At 47.1% G+C, this 21,387-nt stretch overlaps 1 protein-coding gene across 1 annotated transcript in view; it reads left to right on the top strand.

Annotated features, from left to right (window-relative positions):
• Positions 1–21,387, top strand: part of DRC2 (dynein regulatory complex subunit 2) — a 51,792-nt gene that overhangs the window by 19,114 nt on the left and 11,291 nt on the right. Inside the window, exons 5-6 of the mRNA XM_073670254.1 lie at positions 1,383–1,521; positions 2,472–2,669. Coding sequence (XP_073526355.1) covers positions 1,383–1,521; positions 2,472–2,669 — 337 coding nt within the window. The remainder of the gene's footprint in view (positions 1–1,382; positions 1,522–2,471; positions 2,670–21,387) is intronic.

Here is a 21,387-nt window from a genome sequence, read left to right as displayed (position 1 = left end):
ATTAAGACTTAAGATACGTATTACTATGTGAAAGTATTTATCTCACTTAATAGCACTTAGGCCACGTTCACATGTTCAGTGTATGGTCAGTAATTTACATCAGTATTTGTAAGCCAAAACCAGAAGTCGGTGATAAATACAGAAGTGGTGACGTGTTTCTATTATACCTTATCTCTGATTGTTCCACTCCTGGTTTTGTCTTACAAATACTGATGTAAAATACTGACCAAATACTGATAGTGTGAACATGGCCATACAGTGACTCTTAGATTAAAGAAGGGTCTTAATGCATTTATATAAATGACAGCAGCTGACCCCTAGTTAAAAAAGTTTAGGGTTTAAGAAAAACCACCTGTGACTATAAGAATGGGGCTACTGGGATGTGTCTCATGACAGCAATTCTCAGACAAGTCACGTAACTAAAATCATATGTGCAATTTGTCTGTGACTTGCTGTTGTGGTTTTGCTGTAAAATAAAAATGGCAAAGTTGCAGATAAGTCGCACACAAGTCGTGGTTGCACGTGACTTGCAATGAATTCTATGGTAAGTGGGCTGCATGCTTCCAACAACAGTCTATCCAACTCACTTGGAAATAGTTGCAGGAAGTTGCAGTGCGACACTATAAGAAATCACTAGATGCGGTGTCACAATGCTACACTGCGATTTGACTTCCGCAAGACACTGAAATCGCAGCTACACATTGCAGCAATGGATGCAACGATTTCTAACAGTGTTGCGTTGCGACCTGTGACATACTGCGACACAGATAAACCGACAGCGTCCAAAGCTGGTGTAGAAGTTGAAAGAAGAGTTTATTGTCTTATACAGTTCTGTGCGTGGCACTATAAACTTTTGTTTCAACTTCTACAGCTGCCTTTGACGCTGTCGGTGTATCTGTGGATGATATGTATAACCAAGTGGGGTTCTTTGGGATGGTGACTTGCGCCCTGCCTTTGTGAATGCAGTCAGCCACTTTCTCTACATTTATACTGGGACACAGTCGCATATGTTTCCAGATGTCTTGGATTTTCTGTCACTGATTGCAAGTCGCTTCCGATTCACTTACCATAGACTTCACTGCAAGTTTCTGGGAACTTATCTTTAACGTGGCTTTTCTATTAGTGATAGTATAGTGAATCCTGCATTGAGCAGGGGGTTGGACACTATGACCCCGGGGGTCCCTTCCAACTCTAATATTCTAGGATTCTAATGACAGCAGAATCACATCTCTAAAATAGTTGTGCGACAGCAAGTCACAATCAAGTTGCACAGATGTTTTTGTCCTGCGACATTTCTGAGATTTGCGGTCTCACGACACATGTGGCCAGATATCCCCGGCCTCGTGCTGAAATGTTGTCATTTCTATAATTCTCTTAAACAGAAGGATGATCATTGAGCAGAATGAGAAGGAGATGTCCTATATTGAGAACGTGATGCTGGCGATGGAACAGAACACTCTGGAAAGTGAGACTGAAGCTAAACAAGAATTTCAGAGTATGAGGGATGACATAAAAAACAAGGTAATTTAGAGGGTCCAATGTATTAACTGGCTACACTGGCTATTGGCATGCTGTAATCACTAGCTGAAGGAAATTGAAGTTGACAAGTAAGGTCTTAGGTAGGGTAAGCACACATTATTTTTGCCGTGGCTTTTTTGTAAAAATTACATAAAAAAAAAAAAAATTCTGTTATTTGTACAAAAAATATAAAACCAATTGCCATGCTTGTTAATGAGGTGTTATCATCTCATAAAGGGATGGCATATCCCTAGGCTACGCCATCACTTTATGATCTGTGCATCCTTTCGAACCCCACCGACCCTAAGAATAAAGAGTACGCCACTCTGGTTTATCACCGCTTTCGCTTTGCTGTTTTTTTCCCTACACAGCGGACCCTAGATACTCGGCTGTGTATTGAATTGCAGCAATGTCCTGTGGGAATAGGGCCAGCTGCAGTTTCCTGAACAGCCAGGGGTCCGGGACCCCCACAATGCATATAGGGGATGTGGGGCTACATCAGCTCTGTGCCCCCTTCTTCATCAGAATTGGGTAGGGTCTCAAACAGGGGCATAACTATAATGGGTGTAGGAGTTGCAGTCGCACCTGGGCCCAAAAAGTTCCTTTGTCCATATGAAAAGACTATTGTAATCAGAGACCTGTGATACTTGGGGGCCTTGTGGGACACATTACATTGGGGCCAATAAACTTCAAATTACGCCACTGGTCCCACAGGTCAAACCTCTGCTTTTCATAAAATGATGGCTCTTCCTATTAATTTGCAATCATTCTATCATCAAACTTTTATTACAAAAATCCAATTTGTTTGTATTTCCTTTAGATATTATAATGTTAGTAAACCAATACTGGAGTATTTCTATATGATCTCTGGTTTCAATTGTGATCACTTCTGCCCCCACCCATCAGCAAATATGTCATAAAACTAAAACTCTTGTCCATTTTGCATTTGACAGAATTTAGAGGAGAAACATTCGCTTCGTGTGATTCTGGAAGGAACCGTGGAGGACCTGTGGAAACAGTTCCAGCAAGCCTTGAAGAACTACACAAATGCCACCGAGGACCGCAAAATTGCATTTCAAACCTTAAAAGCAAAAGATGAAAAGAGCTCTGAAGAAATTGCTTATCAGATGGAAAAGCTTCAGAAGATTCAGGTAACTAATGAAATCATTAGGTGTTTGTAACAATACAGGTTATTCAGCCTTGTATTTAGAATGGAACAACAATGTATGGAGAGGAGTTTTGGGGGAAAATTGGCAATAAAACATCATGAGTAAGTTAAAGGGTTAAAGTAACTTCCAAAAATAAAATGTCTATGACATCAGAATGAATGGCCTCCATAAAGCACTTAAAGGTAATGTATCATCGGAAAATGACTGTAGCGCCGGCGTCTCTGCCTCCTGCCGAGCAGAGACGCCGTTCTCCTCACCGCCCCGGTCCTGGTCTGATGTCCTCCAGCTCCCCTGCTGCTGTTGCGCGCACCGCACGCATCTTCCCCGACACTGTGCTTAGGGTGCGCTTTTCCTCCCTCTTAAAGGGGCTGCGCGCGCCGTCCTAAACAGTCCCCGGCCAATGGCTGGAGGACCACTCCTATTTAAAGCACGTCCTCCAAAATGGAGGTTCCTGTGCAAGGTTGTTGTTTGTGTGCTAACACTCTCCTCAGCCCTCAGGTTCCAATGCCTGCCAGTCTGTCTATCAGCCGTGCCCACCAGCCTGGCTACCTGCCGTGCCCGCCGGCTTGCCTACCTGGACCACCTGTCTGGCTACCTGCTGTGCCCGCCTGCTTGCCTACCCGGATCACCTGTCTGGCTACCTGACGTGCCCGCCTGCTTGCCTACCCGGATAACCTGTCTGGCTACCTGCCGTGCCCGCCTACTTGCCTACCCGGATCACCTGTCTTCCTACCTGCCGTGCTCGCCTGCTTGCCTACCCGGATCACCTGTCTGGCTACCTGCCGTGCCCGCCTGCTTGCCTACCCGGATCACCTGTCTGGCTACCTGCCGTGCCCGCCTGCTTGCCTACCCGGATCACCCGTCTGGCTACCTGCTGTGCCCGCCTGCTTGCCTACCCGGATCACCCGTCAGGCTACCTACCGTGCTCATCCGCTGTACCTGTCAGCTTCAGCCATCTGACCCGTGGGAGTCGCCTGCTCTCACACAAGGTCGGTCCCAGAGGGCACCCGGTCCACCTGCCCGGTCCCTCCCTGGTTCACAGAGTCGACTAAGCCGCCGTGTGGCCAGGGTCGGTCCGAGTTGGCACTTATTTACACCCCTCTGGCTCCTCCTTGCATCTCAGCACAGAGGTTCCACCACCCGGATCCGTAACAGTTTGCACAGGCCATGGAACCCGGTGGCTCCCAGGCTCCTTCGCTCTCCGACCTGTACCAAGAAGTCTCTCACCAGAGATCCCAACAGGATACCATCCTGTCCTATCTGCGGACAGTCAACTCCCTCTTGGACGCGCTGTCCACCCCGACTGTGTCCGCCTCTGACCGAGCAGCACCTTCTCCTGCGGCACCTCAACCCAGTGGCGCTGTGGCACCCGGCTTTGGACCCCAGCTTTCTGCGCCTCCACGTTTTGGTGGTGACCCTGTACTATGTCGGGGCTTCATAAATCAGTGCATGCTGCCCTTTGAACTCCTGGCACACCAGTTCACCTCTGAATGTGCCAAAGTGGCATTCATCATGTCTCACCTCACCGGAGAGACGTTGGCGTGGCTTAACCCTCTGTGGGAGAGAGGGGATTCTCTGGTGTCCGATCTCCAGGCTTTCCTCACGGCTTTCCGGAAGGTGTTCGATGAGCCCGGACGAAAATCTTCTACTGTCTCCTCACTTCTTCGACTCCGCCAAGGGAGCCTCTCTGTGGGCCAGTATGCCGTGCGTTTCCGAACCCTCGCATCTGAACTTGCCTGAAACAATGAGGCCCTGGTGTCCACCTTTTGGGAGGGCCTTTCCGGACGGATCAAGGATGAGATAGTCGATCGTGACATACCTTCCTCCCTGGACAACTTAGTGTGATTAGCTACCCGGATTGACATCCGTTTTCTGGAACTTGCTAAGGAGATGACCCGTGAGAGGAAACCTCTGCGCCTCGCTCCCGTCCTCCAAAGCCCAGTCTCGCAACCTGCACTCCCCCAGGTGTCTTCTCCAGAGCCTATGCAAATTGACCAAGTAAAGATGGTCAAGTCTCACCAGGAGACCCGTCGTGCCGAGGGGAGTTGCTTCTATTGTGGCAATATAGAGCATCTGATCCGCTCTTGCCCGGTGAGACCGGGAAACTCCAGTGTCTAGGGCCACTCTGAGAGGTCGTCCTAGGCAAGAGTTCTTCCTCTCCGCCCTTGACTCTGTCCTTTTCCATTACCAGTGGTGAGACCCGCTTCTTTGAGACTGCTCATCTGGATTCCGGAGCCGCTGGGAATTTCATCCAACAGGCCGTTGTGGAGCGTTTTCAGATTCCTACCATACGTCTGGCGGATCCTTTAGCGGTTTCCTCTGTGGATGGAAAGCTTCTCCCTGAAACCTTCTTGTTGGTCACTGAGCCGGTAACTCTTCAGGTGGGATTGCTGCGCTCGGAGAAGATCTCCTTTTACGTACTGTCCGGTCTCTCTCATCCCCTCTTGCTTGGCCTGCCTTGGTTACAGAGACATGAGCCCGTCTTGAATTGGAGCTCAGGTGAGGTGCTCTGTTGGGGTCAGGAATGCCATAAGACCTGTCTGGTTCCGGTTTGTCCTGCTTGACCCCCGTCTACTCCGGCTAACCTACCTGGCCTGCCAGCACCCTACTGGTCCTATGCGGACGTCTTTGATAAAAAGGAGGCAGAGACACTACCACCTCATAGGCCGTATGATTGCCCCATCGACCTAATACCTGGTGCTTCACCTCCTCGCTGCCGAATCTACCCCTTGTCGCTGGCCGAGACCCGTGCTATGTCTGAATACATTGAAGAAAATCTTGCTAGGGGATTTATCCAGAAATTCACCTCTCCGGCTGGAGCAGGATTCTTCTTTGTCAAAAAAAAGACAGCACTCTTCGTCCTTGTATCGACTATAGGGGCCTAAACCAGATTACCATCAAGAATAAGTACCCCCTGCCTCTCATCTCGTAGCTGTTTGATCACCTAAAAGGCGTTAAGATCTTCACTAAGCTCTACCTGCGTGGGGCGTACAATCTGGTCCAGATTCGCCAAGGAGACGAGTGGAAGACGGCATTCAACACTCGGGATGGTCACTACGAGTACCGCATGATGCCCTTCGGTCTCTGTAATGCTCCAGCCGTCTTTCAGGAGTTGATAAACAATATCTCCTGTATTCCTGCGTGGTGGTGTACCTGGACGATATCTTGGTGTTCTCTGATCTGCCCTCTCACCAGAGGGATGTTTGTCAGGTCCTGCTGAGGCTCCGGAAGAATCGCCTGTATGCTAAGTTTGAGAAATGCCTCTTTGAGCAGACCTCCCTGCCGTTTCTGGGGTATATCATCTCTGAGACCGGACTGCGGATGGATCCCGAGAAGGTGTCTGCCGTCTTAAAGTGGCCCCGACCGGAGGGGTTAAAGGCTATTCAGCGGTTTCTGGTATTCGCTAACTATTACTGCCTCTTCATTCTTCATTTCTCCTCCCGGACAGCTCCCATCTCTGCTCTTACCCGTAAGGGAGCAAATCCCAGGGAGTGGTCTTCCAAGGCAGAGAATGCCTTTATCTCTCTTAAACAAGCCTTCTCCTCCGCTCCTGTGCTACACCGTCTGGATTGCAATAAACAGTTCTTCCTGGAGGTTGATGCCTCTTCCTCCGGAGCCGGAGCAGTGCTTACCTAGAAATCTTCGTCCGGATGAATGGTGACCTGTGGCTTCTTTTCCAAACTCTTCTCTCCGTCTGAGTGCAATTACTTCATAGGAGATCGAGAACTGCTGGCCATCAAATTAGCGCTGGAGGAGTGGCGCTACTTGCTTGAGGGGGCTCTGCACCTGGTGGTCATCTACACTGACCATAAAAACCTCGCTTATTTGCAGACCGCCCAAAGACTAAACCCGCATCAGGCCAGATGGTCTTTGTTCTTTGCTCGATTCTGCTTCAATCTCCATTACCGCCCGGCAGACAAGAACATTAAAGACGACGCTCTTTTCTGTCTTCCGACCTGGAGGAGGAGCCTCTACACATCATTGATCCCTCCAGAATTATGACTGTTGCTCCATTTGACCTGTCTCATCTACCTCCTGGTAAGACCTTTGTAGCGGCTCAGGATTGGAAGAGGGTCTTACTCTGGGGCCATTCATCCAAACTGGCTGGCCATGCCGGCCAGAGGAAGACACTTCTGCTCATTGCCCTTCACTATTGGTGGCCCACCTTGCGTAAGGATGTTGCGGATTTTGTCGCGGCTTGTTCCTCTTGTGCCCGTAACAAGATACCTAGTCACCTTCCAGCCGGTCGCCTCCTTCCTCTTCCCGTGCCTTCCGCTCCGTGGCAACATATTGCAATGGATTTCATCACGGATCTTCCTGTATCGGCCGGTTGTACTGTCATTTGGATGGTCGCCGACCGCTTGTCCAAGATGGCTCACTTCATCCCTCTGCCTGGTCTTCCATCTGCAGCTGTGCTGGCTAAGGACTTCATCCGTCACATCTTCCGTCTCCACGGCTTACCCCTCCACATTGTCTCGGACCGAGGAGTTCAGTTCACTTCTCGCTTTTGGAGAGCCACATGCGAGCTGCTGGATGTTTCTTTCGATTTTTCTTCGGCCTATCATCCTCAGTCTAATGGTCAAGTGGAACATATCAATCTGATCCTTATAAGTTTTCTTCATCATGGGCATGGAGATAGGTTGAATATTCATGCCCTTTATAACAGCGGGCACAGGCGATTCCGGCAGCAGCAGGAGCCGCGCTGCGGCTACACTGTGTGCCGGCTATTAAGGAGCATGCCTCCTGTGCTCCGCTCCTCCGCAGCTACCGCTCCCCCCACACCCCACACATCATACATACACATATATATATATATATATATATATATATATATATATATATATATACAGTACAGACCAAAAGTTTGGACACACCTTCTCATTTAAAGATTTTTCTGTATTTTCATGACTTTGAAAATTGTACATTCACACTGAAGGCATCTAAACTATGAATTAACACATGTGGAATTATATACTTAACAAAAAAGTGTGAAACAGCTGAAAATATGTCTTATATTCTAGGTTCTTCAAAGTGGCCACCTTTTGCTTTGATGACTGCTTTGAACACTCTTGGCATTCTCTTGATGAGCTTCAAGAGGTAGTCACCGGAAATGGTCTTACAACAATCTTGAAGGAGTTCCCAGAGATACTTAGCACTTGTTGGCCCTTTTGCCTTCACTCTGCGGTCCAGATCACCCCAAACCATCTCGATTGGGTTCAGGTCTCGTGTCTGTGGAGGCCAGGTCATCTGGCCTAGCACCCCATCACTCTCCTTCTTGGTCAAATAGCCCTTACACAGCCTGGAGGTGTGTTTGGAGTTATTGTCCTGTTGAAAAATAAATGATGGTCCTACTGAACGCAAACCGGATGGAATAGCATGCCGCTGCACAATGCTGTGGTAGCCATGCTGGTTCAGTATGCCTTCAATTTTGAATAAATCCCCAACAGTGTCACCAGCAAAGCACCACCACACCATCACACCTCCTCCTCCATGCTTCACGGTGGGAACCAGACATGTAGAGTCCATCCGTTCACCTTTTCTGCGTCGCACAAAGACACGGTGGTTGGAACCAAAGATTTCAAATTTGGACTCATCAGACCAAAGCACAGATTTGCACTGGTCTAATGTCCATTCCTTGTGTTCTTTAGCCCAAACAAGTCTCTTCTGCTTGTTGCCTGTCCTTAGCAGTGGTTTCCTAGCAGCTATTTTACCATGAAGGCCTGCTGCACAAAGTCTCCTCTTAACAGTTGTTGTAGAGATGTGTCTGCTGCTAGAACTCTGTGTGGCATTGACCTGGTCTCTAATCTGAGCTGCTGTTAACCTGCGATTTCTGAGGCTGGTGACTCGGATAAACTTATCCTCAGAAGCAGAGGTGACTCTTGGTCTTCCTTTCCTGGGGCGGTCCTCATCTGAGCCAGTTTCTTTGTAGCGCTTAATGGTTTTTGCAACTGCACTTGGGGACACTTTCAAAGTTTTCCCAATTATTCGCACTGACTGACCTTCATTTCTTAAAGTAATGATGGCCACTCATTTTTCTTTACTTAGAATTTGTATTATGGCAAGAAAAAAACAGCTAACAGTCTATTCAGTAGGACTATCAGCTGTGCATCCACCTGACTTCTGCACAACACAACTGATGGTCCGAACCCCATTTATAAGGCAAGAAATCCCACTTACTAAACCTGACAGGGCACACCTGTGAAGTGAAAACCATTTCCGGTGACTACCTCTTGAAGCTCATCAAGAGAATGCCAAGAGTGTGCAAAGCAGTCATCAAAGCAAAAGGTGGCTACTTTGAAGAACCTAGAATATAAGACATATTGTCAGTTGTTTCACACTTTTTTGTTAAGTATATAATTCCACATATGATAATTCATAGTTTTGATACTTTCAGTGTGAATGTACAATTTTCAAAGTAATGAAAATACATAAAAATCTTTAAATGAGAAGGTGTGTCCAAACTTTTGGTCTGTACTGTATATATATATATATATATATATATATATATATATATATATACCCCCTCCTCCCCCAACATTCGGACTATAAGGATGTACGCCCTATAAGATAACACCCGGCGTATAAGACGACTCCTGACTTTTGAGAAGATTTTCAGGGGTTAAAAAGTCATCTTATACTCCGTAAAATACGGTATTTCTCACTGCAAAATGCAAAAAAAATATCTAATTTATACAATGTGATTTTCTTGATTTTTTGGGGGGATATTCTATGTCTCAATGTTAAAATTAACCTACCCATAAAATTATAGACAGTTCATGTCTTTGTCAGTGGGCAAACTTACAAAAACAGCAAGGGATCAAATATTTATTTCCCCCATTTGTTATTTGAGTAATCCCTTTATTTTTTTGAGCAGTGTTTTTTCTATATATATATATATATATATATATATATATATATATATATATATATTACAGTACAGACCAAAAGTTTGGACACACCTTCTCATTTAAAGATTTTTCTGTATTTTCATGACTATGAAAATTGTACATTCACACTGAAGGCATCAAAACTATGAATTAACACATGTGGAATTATATCCTTAACAAAAAAGTGTGAAACAACTGAAAATATGTCTTATATTCTAGGTTCTTCAAAGTAGCCACCTTTTGCTTTGATGACTGCTTTGCACACTCTTGGCATTCTCTTGATGAGCTTCAAGAGGTAGTCACCAGAAATGGTTTTCACTTCACAGGTGTGCCCTGTCAGGTTTAATAAGTGGGATTTCTTTCCTTATAAATGGGGTTGGGACCATCAGTTGTGTTGTGCAGAAGTCTGGTGGATACACAGCTGATAGTCCTACTGAATAGACTGTTAGAATTTGCATTATGGCAAGAAAAAAGCAGCTAAGTAAAGAAAAACGAGTGGCCATCATTACTTTAAGAAATGAAGGTCAGTCAGTGCGAAAAATTGGGAAAACTTTGAAAGTGTCCCCAAGTGCAGTTGCAAAAACCATCAAGCGCTACAAAGAAACTGGCTCACATGAGGACCGCCCCAGGAAAGGAAGACCAAGAGTCACCTCTGCTTCTGAGGATAAGTTTATCCGAGTCACCAGCCTCAGAAATCGCAGGTTAACAGCAGCTCAGATTTGAGACCAGGTCAATGCCACACAGAGTTCTAGCAGCAGACACATCTCTACAACAACTGTTAAGAGGAGACTTTGTGCAGCAGGCCTTCATGGTAAAATAGCTGCTAGGAAACCACTGCTAAGGACAGGCAACAAGCAGAAGAGACTTGTTTGGGCTAAAGAACACAAGGAATGGACATTAGATCAGTGGAAATCTGTGCTTTGGTGTGATGAGTCCAAATTTGAGATCTTTGGTTCCAACCACCGTGTCTTTGTGCGACACAGAAAAGGTGAACGGATGGACTCTACATGCCTGGTTCCCACCGTGAAGCATGGAGGAGGAGGTGTGATGGTGTGGGCGTGCTTTGCTGGTGACACTGTTGGGGATTTATTCAAAATTGAAGGCATACTGAACCAGCATGGCTACCACAGCATCTTGCAGCGGCATGCTATTCCTTCCGGTTTGTGTTTAGTTGGACCATCATTTATTTTTCAACAGGACAATGACCCCAAACACAGCTCCAGGCTGTGTAAGGGCTATTTGACCAAGAAGGAGAGTGATGGGGTGCTACGCCAAATGACCTGGCCTCCACAGTCACCAGACCTGAACCCAATCGAGATGGTTTGGGGTGAGCTGGACCGCAGAGTGAAGGCAAAAGGGCCAACAAGTGCTAAGCATCTCTGGGAACTCCTTCAAGATTGTTGGAAGACCATTTCCGCTGACTACCTCTTGAAGCTCATCAAGAGAATGCCAAGAGCATGAAAAGCAGTCATCAAAGCAAAAGGTGGCTACTTTGAAGAACCTAGAATATAAGACATATTTTCAGTTGTTTCACACTTTTGTGTTAAGTATATAATTCCACATGTGTTAATTCATAGTTTTGATGCCTTCAGTGTGAATGTACAATTTTCAGTCATGAAAATACAGAAATAACTTTAAATGAGAAGGTGTGTCCAAACTTTTGGTCTGTACTGTATATATATATATATATATATATATATATATATATATATATATATATATATATAATATAATCTATACTACTCAAAAAAATAAAGGGAACACTCAAATAACACATCCTAGATCTGAATGAATGAAATATTCTCATTGAATACTTTGTTCTGTACAAAGTTGAATGTGCTGACAACAAAATCACACAAAAATCATCAATGGAAATCAAATTTATTAACCAATGGAGGCCTGGATTTGGAGTCACCCCCACAATTAAAGTGGAAAAACACACTACAGGCTGATCCAACTTTGATGTAATGTCCTTAAAACAAGTCAAAATGAGGCTCAGTATTGTGTGTGGCCTCCACGTGCCTGTATGACCTCCCTACAATGCCTGGGCATGCTCCTGATGAGGTTGCGGATGGTCTCCTGTGGGATCTCCTCCCAGACCTGGACTAAAGCATCCGCCAACTCCTAGACAGTCTGTGGTGCAACGTGACGTTGGTGGATGGAGCGAGACATGATGTCCCAGATGTGCTCAATCGGATTCAGGTCTGGGGAACGGGCGGGCCAGTCCATAGCTTCAACGCCTTCATCTTGCAGGAACTGCTGACACACTCCAGCCACATGAGGTCTGGCATTGTCCTGCATTAGTAGGAACCCAGGGCCAACCGCACCAGCATATGGTCTCATAAGGGGTCTGAGGATCTCATCTCGGTACCTAATGGCAGTCAGGCTACTTCTGGCGAGCACATGGGGGGCTGTGCAGCCCTCCAAAGAAATGCCACCCTATACCATTACTGACCCACTGCCAAACCGGTCATGCCGAAGGATGTTGCAGGCAGCAGATTGCTCTCCACGGCATCTCCAGACTCTGTCACGTCTGTCACATATGCTCAGTGTGAACCTGCTTTCATCTGTGAAGAGCACAGGGCGCCAGTGTCGACTTTGCCAATCCTGGTGTTCTGTGGCAAATGCCAAGCGTCCTGCACGGTGTTGGGCTGTGAGCACAACCCCCATCTGTGGACGTCGGGCCCTCATACCACCCTCATGGAGTCGGTTTCTAACCGTTTGTGCAGACACATGCACATGTGTGGCCTGCTGGAGGTCATTTTGCAAGGCTCTGGCAGTGCTCCTCCTGTTCCTCCTTGCACAAAGGCAGAGGTAGCGGTCCTGCTGCTGGGTTGTTGCCCTCCTACGGCCCCCTCCACGTCTCCTGGTGTACTGGCCTGTCTCCTGGTAGTGCCTCCAGCCTCTGGACATTACGCTGACAGACACAGCAAACCTTCTTGCCCCAGCTCGCATTGATGTGCCATCCTGGATGAGCTGCACTACCTGAGCAACTTCTGTGGGTTGTAGAGTCCGTCTCATGCTACCACGAGTGTGAAAGCACAACCAACATTCAAAAGTGACCAAAACATCAGCCAGAAAGCATTAGTGCTGAGATGTGGTCCCCAACTGCAGAACCACTCCTTTATTGAGTGTGTCTTGATAATCGCCAATAATTTCCATCTATTGTCTATTCCATTTGCACAACAGCATGTGAAATTGATTGTCAATCAGTGTTGCTTCCTAAGTGGACAGTTTGATTTCACAGAAGTTTGATTTACGTGGAGTTATATTCTGTTGTTTAAGTGTTCCCTTTATTTTTTTGAGCAGTGTGTTTGTGTGTGTATGTATATATATGTATATGCGTGTATGTATATATATGTATATGTGTGTGTGTGTATATATATATATATATATATATACAGTACAGACCAAAAGTTTGGACACACCTTCTCATTTAAAGATTTTTCTGTATTTTCTTGACTATGACAATTGTACATTCACACTGAAGGCATCAAAACTATGAATTAACACATGTGGAATTATATACTTAACAAAAAAGTGTGAAACAACTGAAAATATGTCTTATATTCTAGGTTCTTCAAAGTAGCCACCTTTTGCTTTGATGGCTGCTTTTCACACTCTTGGCATTCTCTTGATGAGCTTCAAGAGGTAGTCACCGGAAATGGTTTTCACTTCACAGGTGTGCCCTGTCAGGTTTAATAAGTGGGATTTCTTGCCTTATAAATGGGGTTGGGACAGGGCCGGCGTCAGCACCCGGGCAAATGCCGGGGCCCTGAGCAGGCAGAGGGGCCCACTGGCGGTCGCGCACCCCGCTGGGCTATGGGCGGAGGAGAGCGGTGTCAGCGCCCGCCCTTCTCCGCCGCTTGCTCAGGGCCCCGGCAGCCCGATACTTACCTCTCCCCGTGCCTCCGCAGATCAGCTGTCTTCCTGCTCTGCGCTCCCTGTGACGTCTCAGGTCAGAGGGCGCGGTGACGTCTTTACACCGCGCCCTCCCCTGAGCCGTCACAGGGAGCGGGAAGACGCCGACAACGCTGGAGTTCGGAGCCGAGCAGCGAGCGGCGGGCAGCAGGCAGCGGGCAGCAGGTAGCAGGTGAGGAGAAGGGAGGTGAGTATTTGATTTTTTTTTTTTTTTAATGTATGGAGGCATGGGGCATTATAAAGAGGGGAGGGGGGGCATCCTGCATGGGGCATTATAAAGAGGAGGGGTGACAGCCTGCATGGGGCATTATAAGGTGGGGAACAGCCTGCATGGGGCATTATAAAGAGGGGGGGATTCCTGCTTGGGGCATTATAATGAGGAGGGGTGACAGCCTGCATGGGGCATTATAAGGTGGGGACCAGCCTGCATGGGGCATTATAAGGTGGGGAACAGCCTGCACGGGGCATTATAAAGAGAGGGGGGGCATCCTGCATGGGGCATTATAAAGAGGAGGGGTGACAGCCTGCATGGGGCATTATAAGGTGGGGAACAACCTGCATGGGGCATTATAAAGAGGGGGGGATTCCTGCTTGGGGCATTATAATGAGGAGGGGTGACAGCCTGCATGGGGCATTATAAAGAGGAGGGGTGACAGCCTGCATGGGGCATTATAAAGAGGAGGGGTGACAGCCTGCATGGGGCATTATAAAGAGGAGGGGTGACAGCCTGCATGGGGCAGTATAAAGAGGAGGGGTGACAGCCTGCATGGGGCAGTATAAAGAGGAGGGGTGACAGCCTGCATGGGGCAGTATAAGGTGGGGAACAGCCTGCATGGGGCATTATAAAGAGGGGGGGATTCCTGCTTGGGGCATTATAATGAGGAGGGGTGACAGCCTGCATGGGGCATTATAAGGTGGGGACAAGCCTGCATGGGGCATTATAAGGTGGGGAACAGCCTGCACGGGGCATTATAAAGAGAGGGGGGGACATCCTGCATGGGGCATTATAAAGAGGAGGGGTGACAGCCTGCATGGGGCAGTATAAAGAGGAGGGGTGACAGCCTGCATGGGGCATTATAAAGAGAGGGGGGGACATCCTGCATGGGGCATTATAAAGAGGAGGGGTGACAGCCTGCATGGGGCAGTATAAAGAGGAGGGGTGACAGCCTGCATGGGGCATTATAAAGAGGAGGGGTGACAGCCTGCATGGGGCAGTATAAAGAGGAGGGGTGACAGCCTGCATGGGGCATTATAAGGTGGGGAACAGCCTGCATGGGGCATTATAAAGAGGGGGGGATTCCTGCTTGGGGCATTATAATGAGGAGGGGTGACAGCCTGCATGGGGCATTATAAGGTGGGGACCAGCCTGCATGGGGCATTATAAGGTGGGGAACAGCCTGCACGGGGCATTATAAAGAGAGGGGGGGACATCCTGCATGGGGCATTATAAAGAGGAGGGGTGACAGCCTGCATGGGGCAGTATAAAGAGGAGGGGTGACAGCCTGCATGGAGCATTATAAAGAGGAGGGGTGACAGCCTGCATGGGGCATTATAAAGAGGGGGGGCAGCCTGTATGGGGCATTATGTGGGGGGTAACAGCCTGCATGGAGCATTAAAAGGGGGGGCCTGTATGGGGCATTATGTGGGGGGGAACAGCCTGCATGGAGCATTATAAGGGGGGGGGGGGCAGCCTGTATGGGGCATTATGTGGGGGGTAACAGCCTGCATGGAGCATTAAAAGGGGGGGCCTGTATGGGGCATTATGTGGGGGGGAACAGCCTGCATGGAGCATTATAAGGGGGGGCAGCCTGTATGGGGCATTATGTGGGGGGTAACAGCCTGCATGGAGCATTAAAAGGGAGGGGCCTGTATGGGGCATTATGTGGGGGGTAACAGCCTGCATGGAGCATTATAAGGGGGGGACAGCCTGTATGGGGCAATATGTGGGGGGTAACAGCCTGCATGCAGCATTATATGGGGACCGGTATCCTGTATGGAGCGTTATATGGAGGCCAGTATCCTGTATGGAGCGTTATATGGGGGCCAGTATTCTGTATGGAGCCTTATATGGGGGCCAGTATTCCATATGGGGGCCAGTATTCCGTATGGAGCCTTATATGGGGGCCTGTATTCCGTATGGAGCCTTATATGGGGGCCAGTATTCCTTATGGAGCCTTATATGGGGGCCAGTATTCCATATGGAGCCTTATATAGGGGCCAGTATTCCATATGGGGCCTTATATGGGGGCCAGTATTCCGTATGGAGCCTTATATGGGGGCCAGTATTCCGTATGGAGCCTTATATGGGGGCCAGTATTCCGCATGGAGCCTTATATGGGGGTCAGTATTCCGCATGGAGCCTTATATGGGGGTCAGTATTCCGCATGGAGCCTTATATGGGGGTTAGTATTCCGCATGGAGCCTTATATGGGGGTCAGTATTCCGCATGGAGCCTTATATGGGGGTCAATATTCCGCATGGAGCCTTATATGGGGGTTAGTATTCCGTATGGGGCCTTATATGGGGGCCAGTATTCCGTATGGGGTCTTATATGGGGGCCAGTATTCCGTATGGGGTCTTATATGGGGGCCAGTATTCCGTATGGGGTCTTATATGGGGGCCAGTATTCCGTATGGGGTCTTATATGGGGGCCAGTATTCCGTATGGGGCCTTATATGGGGGCCAGTATTCCGTATGGGGTCTTATATGGGGGCCAGTATTCCGTATGGGGTCTTATATGGGGGCCAGTATTCCGTATGGGGCCTTATATGGGGGCAAGTATTCCGTATGGGGCCTTATATGGGGGCCAGTATTCCGTATGAAGCGTTATATGGGGGCCAGTATTCCGTATGGGCGTTATATGGGGACCAGTATTCCGTATGGAGCCTTATATGGGGGCCACTATTCTGTGTGGAGCGATTCACCGGTTTCTGAGCTATTGTGGAATTTACAATAGATATCACTCATGAAGTGAAATCTTTGCATTGTACTATATATATATATTTCTCCGCCGTATCTCTGCATCATGAATCGTGGTATGTGTTAAAGGGGCCCACTGAGACTCTTTCACCCGGGGCCCAGAAAAACCTGGAGCCTGCCCTGGGTTGGGACCATCAGTTGTGTTGTGCAGAAGTCTGGTGGATACACAGCTGATAGTCCTATTGAATAGACTGTTAGAATTTGTATTATGGCAAGAAAAAAGCAGCTAAGTAAAGAAAAACGAGTGGCCATCATTACTTTAAGAAATGAAGGTCAGTCAGTGTGAAAAATTGGGAAAACTTTGAAAGTGTCCCCAAGTGCAGTTGCAAAAACCATCAAGCGCTACAAAGAAACTGGCTCACATGAGGACCGCCCCAGGAAAGGAAGACCAAGAGTCACCTCTGCTTCTGAGGATAAGTTTATCCGAGTCACCAGCGTCAGAAATCACAGGTTAACAGCTGCTCAGATTAGAGACCAGGTCAATGCCACACAGAGTTCTAGCAGCAGACACATCTCTACAACAATTGTTAAGGGGAGACTTTGTGCAGCAGGCCTTCATGGTAAAATAGCTGCTAGGAAACCACTGCTAAGGACAGGCAACAAGCAGAAGAGACTTGTTTGGGCTAAAGAACACAAGGAATGGACATTAGACCAGTGGAAATCTGTGCTTTGGTCTGATGAGTAGTGTTGAGCCACCCCCGTAGTGTTCGGGTTCGGTTCGGTTCGTCGAACACCGGGATGTTCGAGGAACTGTTCGTCGAACTGTTCGTCGAACACTTTAGAACACCGTCGAACACCGTTAAGACCAATGGCAGGCAAACAAAAACACATAGGAACACATAGAAAACACCTTCAAAGGTGTCCAAAAGCTGACAAACTGCTCAGAAGACGCTTTCTTTAAAAAAGCCGGCCGGCAATTCAGCAGCGGCATACACCCGACAATTTAGACATGAAGGAATAGAGCATCACACATAGATTAGATAGATAGAAACATGTCAGTCACATATATATGAAGTACAGTGACAGTGTTGCTTACTGTACTTGTCATTTAGTGTAAAGGATTTATTAAAAAATATAATAGTGTTTTCGTGCACCGTCTCTTTAAAAAAGCCGGCCGGCAATTCAGCAGCGGTACCCGACAATTTATAACAGACAGAATAGAGCTTCACACATAGATTAGATAGATAGAAACATGTCAGTCACATATATATGAAGTACTGTGACAGTGTTGCTTACTGTACTTGTCATTTACTGCAAAGGATTTATTAAAAAAAATAATAGTGTTTTCATGCACCGTCTCTTTAAAAAAGCCGGCCGGCAATTCAGCATCTGTACCCGACAATTTAGAATAGAAGGAATAGAGAATCACACCTAGATTAGATAGATAGAAACATGTCAGCCACATATATATGAAGTACTGTGACAGTGTTGCTTACTGTACTTGTCATTTACTGCAAAGGATTTATTAAAAAAAATATTAGTGTTTCCATGCACCGTCTCTTTAAAAAAGCCGGCTGGCAATTCAGCATCTGTACCCGACAATTTAGAATAGAAGGAATAGAGAATCACACATAGATTAGATAGATAGAAACATGTCAGCCACATATATACGAAGTACAGTGACAGTGTTGCTTACTGTACTTGTCATTTAGTGTAAAGGATTTATTAAAAAATAAAATAGTGTTTTCGTGCACCGTCTCTTTAAAAAAGCCGGCCGGCAATTCAGCAGCGGTACCCGACAATTTATAACAGACAGAATAGAGCTTCACACATAGATTAGATAGATAGAAACATGTCAGTCACATATATATGAAGTACTGTGACAGTGTTGCTTACTGTACTTGTCATTTACTGCAAAGGATTTATTAAAAAAAATAATAGTGTTTTCATGCACCGTCTCTTTAAAAAAGCCGGCCGGCAATTCAGCATCTGTACCCGACAATTTATAACAGAAAGAATAGAGAATCACACATAGATTAGATAGATAGAAACATGTCAGTCACATATATATGAAGTACTGTGACAGTGTTGCTTACTGTACTTGTCATTTAGTATTAAAATAAAGGATTTATTATTAAAAAAAATTGGCGTGGGGTTCCCCGTAATTTTAGTCTCTAGCGGAGGTTAAGCAGACAGCTGGGGCAGATGTTTGAAGCCTGGGAAGGGGGTAATACCCACGGAGCTTCCCAGGCTACTAATATCAGCCCCCAGCTGAATACCTAGCCTTTACTAGCTATTAAAATGGAGGACCCCCCCCAAAAAAATGACGTGGGGTCCCCCCTAATTTAATAGCTAGCAAAGGCTAGGCAGACAGCTGGGGGCTGATATTAATAGCCCAGGAAGGGAGCCATGAATATTGGCCCCCTCCCAGGCTAGAAACACCAGCCGTCAGCCGCCCCAGAAATGGCGCATCCATAGGATGCGCCAATTCTGGCACTTAGCCTCGCTCTTCCACGCTGCCCTGGTGCGGTGGCAGGGGGTAATAGGGTTGGGGTTGATGTCAGCTTATAATGCCAGCTGACATCAAGCCCAGGTTAGTAATGGAGAGGCGTCTATAAGACACCCCCATTACTAACCCCATAGTCAAAGTTAAAAAAAAAACACAAACACCCAGAATAAAGTCCTTTAATTGAAATAAAGACACAATTCTTTATTGTTCTATATTAAACCATACTTACCATCACGCCCATTCCAGCTGAAGCCAGCGATCTCCTGCAATAAAAGAAAAATAATAAAGCAACCTCATCCTTACCTTTCCATGGTTCCCAGGACAGCTTCAGCTCTGCTACATCGAGATGACAGGCTGGACCGCAGCAGAACGCTGCCATCCAGCCTGTCATCCCGCAGACACTGAGAAGCGCAGGCATGCTTGCGCTCCTCAGTGTCTGACTGTGACGGCATCCAGATGAGCCGACAATGAACTCGGCTCACCTCCTGTACGTCACTGACAGCGTGGGAAAATTCTCCTGCACTCAGCGCTTCAGCGTGAGAATTTTCCCACGCTGTCAGTGACGTGAATGAGGTGAGCTGAGTTCATTGGACATGACCTCGGCTCATCTGGATGCCGTCACAGCCAGACACTGAGTAGCGCAAGCAAGCCTGCGCTTCTCAGTGTCTGCGGGATGACAGGCTGGATGGCAGCGTTCTGCTGCGGTCCAGCCTGTCATCTCGATGTAGCAGAGCTGAAGCTGTCGTGGGAGCCATGGAAAGGTAAGGATGATGTTGCTTTATTATTTTACTTTTATTGCAGGAGATCATTGGCTTCAGCTGGAATGGGCGTGGCGGTAAGTATGGTTTAATTTAGAACAATAAAGAATTGTGTGTTTATTTCAATTAAAGGACTTTTTTCTGGGTGTTTGTGTTTTTTTTAAATACTTTACTAGAAATTCATGGTGGTCATGTCTAATATTGGCGTGACCCCATGAATTTCGGGCTTAGGGCCAGCTGATAATGCCAAGCTGGCCTTAACCCCTTTATTACCCAGTGAGCCACCGCACCAGGGCCCTGGATGAGTTGGGTACAGCGCCAGAAGATGGCGCTTCTATGAACGCGCCATTTTCCGGGGCGGCTGCGGACTGCAATTTGCAGCGGGTGGGGCCCAGAAAGCTTGGGCCTCCCTGCGCTGCAGATTCCAGCCCCCAGCTGCCTAGTTGTACCTGGCTGGACACAAAAATAGGGCGAAGCTCCACGTATTTTTTTTTTTAATTCATGAAATTCATGGAATAATTAAGAAAAAAAGGGCTTCCCTATATTGTTGTGTCCAACCAGGTACAAATAGGCAGCTGGTGGTTGGGAGCAGCCCGTTCCTGCCTGCTGTACCTGACTGGACACAAATATAGGGCGAAGCCCCACATCAATTTTTTTTTCATTATTTCATGAATTTCCTGAAATAATTTTAAAAAAATTGACGTGGGGCTTCGCCCTATATTTGTGTCCAGTCAGGTACAGCAGGCAGGAACGGGCTGCCCCCAACCACCAGCTGCCTATTTGTACCTGGCCAGACACAACAATATAGGGAAGCCCTTTTTTAAAAAAATTATTTCATGAAATAATTAAAAAAAAATTGACGTGGGGCTTCGCACTATATTTGTGTCCAGCCAGGTACAGCAGGCAGGGACGGGCTGCCCCCAACCACCAGCTGCCTATTTGTACCTGGCCAGACACAACAATATAGGGAAGCCCTTTTTTAAAAAAATTATTTCATGAAATAATGAAAAAAAAATTGACGTGGGGCTTCGCACTATATTTGTGTCCAGCCAGGTACAGCAGGCAGGGACGGGCTGCCCCCAACCACCAGCTGCCTATTTGTACCTGGTTGGACACAACAATATAGGGAAGCCCTTTTTTTCTTAATTATTCCATGAATTTCATGAAATAATTAAAAAAAAAAATGCGTGGGGCTTCGCCCTATTTTTGTGCCCAGCCAGGTACAACTAGGCAGCTGGGAGCTGGAATCCGCAGCGCAGGGAGGCCCAAGCTTTCTGGGCCCCACCCGCTGCAAATTGCAGTCCGCAGCCGCCCCAGAAAATGGCGCGTTCATAGAAGCGCCATCTTCTGGCGCTGTACCCAACTCATCCAGGGCCCTGGTGCGGTGGCTCACTGGGTAATAAAGGGGTTAAGGCCAGCTTGGCATTATCAGCTGGCCCTAAGCCCGAAATTCATGGGGTCACGCCAATATTAGACATGACCACCATGAATTTCTAGTAAAGTATTTAAAAAAACACAAACACCCAGAATAAAGTCCTTTAATTGAAATAAACACACAATTCTTTATTGTTCTAAATTAAACCATACTTACCGTCACGCCCATTCCAGCTGAAGCCAATGTCTTCTGCAATAAAAGTAAAATAATTAAGCAACCTCATCCTTACCTTTCCATGGTTCCCACGACAGCTTCAGCTCTGCTACATCGA

The sequence above is a fragment of the Phyllobates terribilis genome, unplaced genomic scaffold (assembly GCF_046119375.1).
Source record: "Phyllobates terribilis strain yellow unplaced genomic scaffold, ASM4611937v1 Scaffold_2__4_contigs__length_985480577, whole genome shotgun sequence".
NCBI lineage: Eukaryota > Metazoa > Chordata > Amphibia > Anura > Dendrobatidae > Phyllobates > Phyllobates terribilis.
This window is presented reverse-complemented; position numbering and strand designations above follow the sequence as displayed.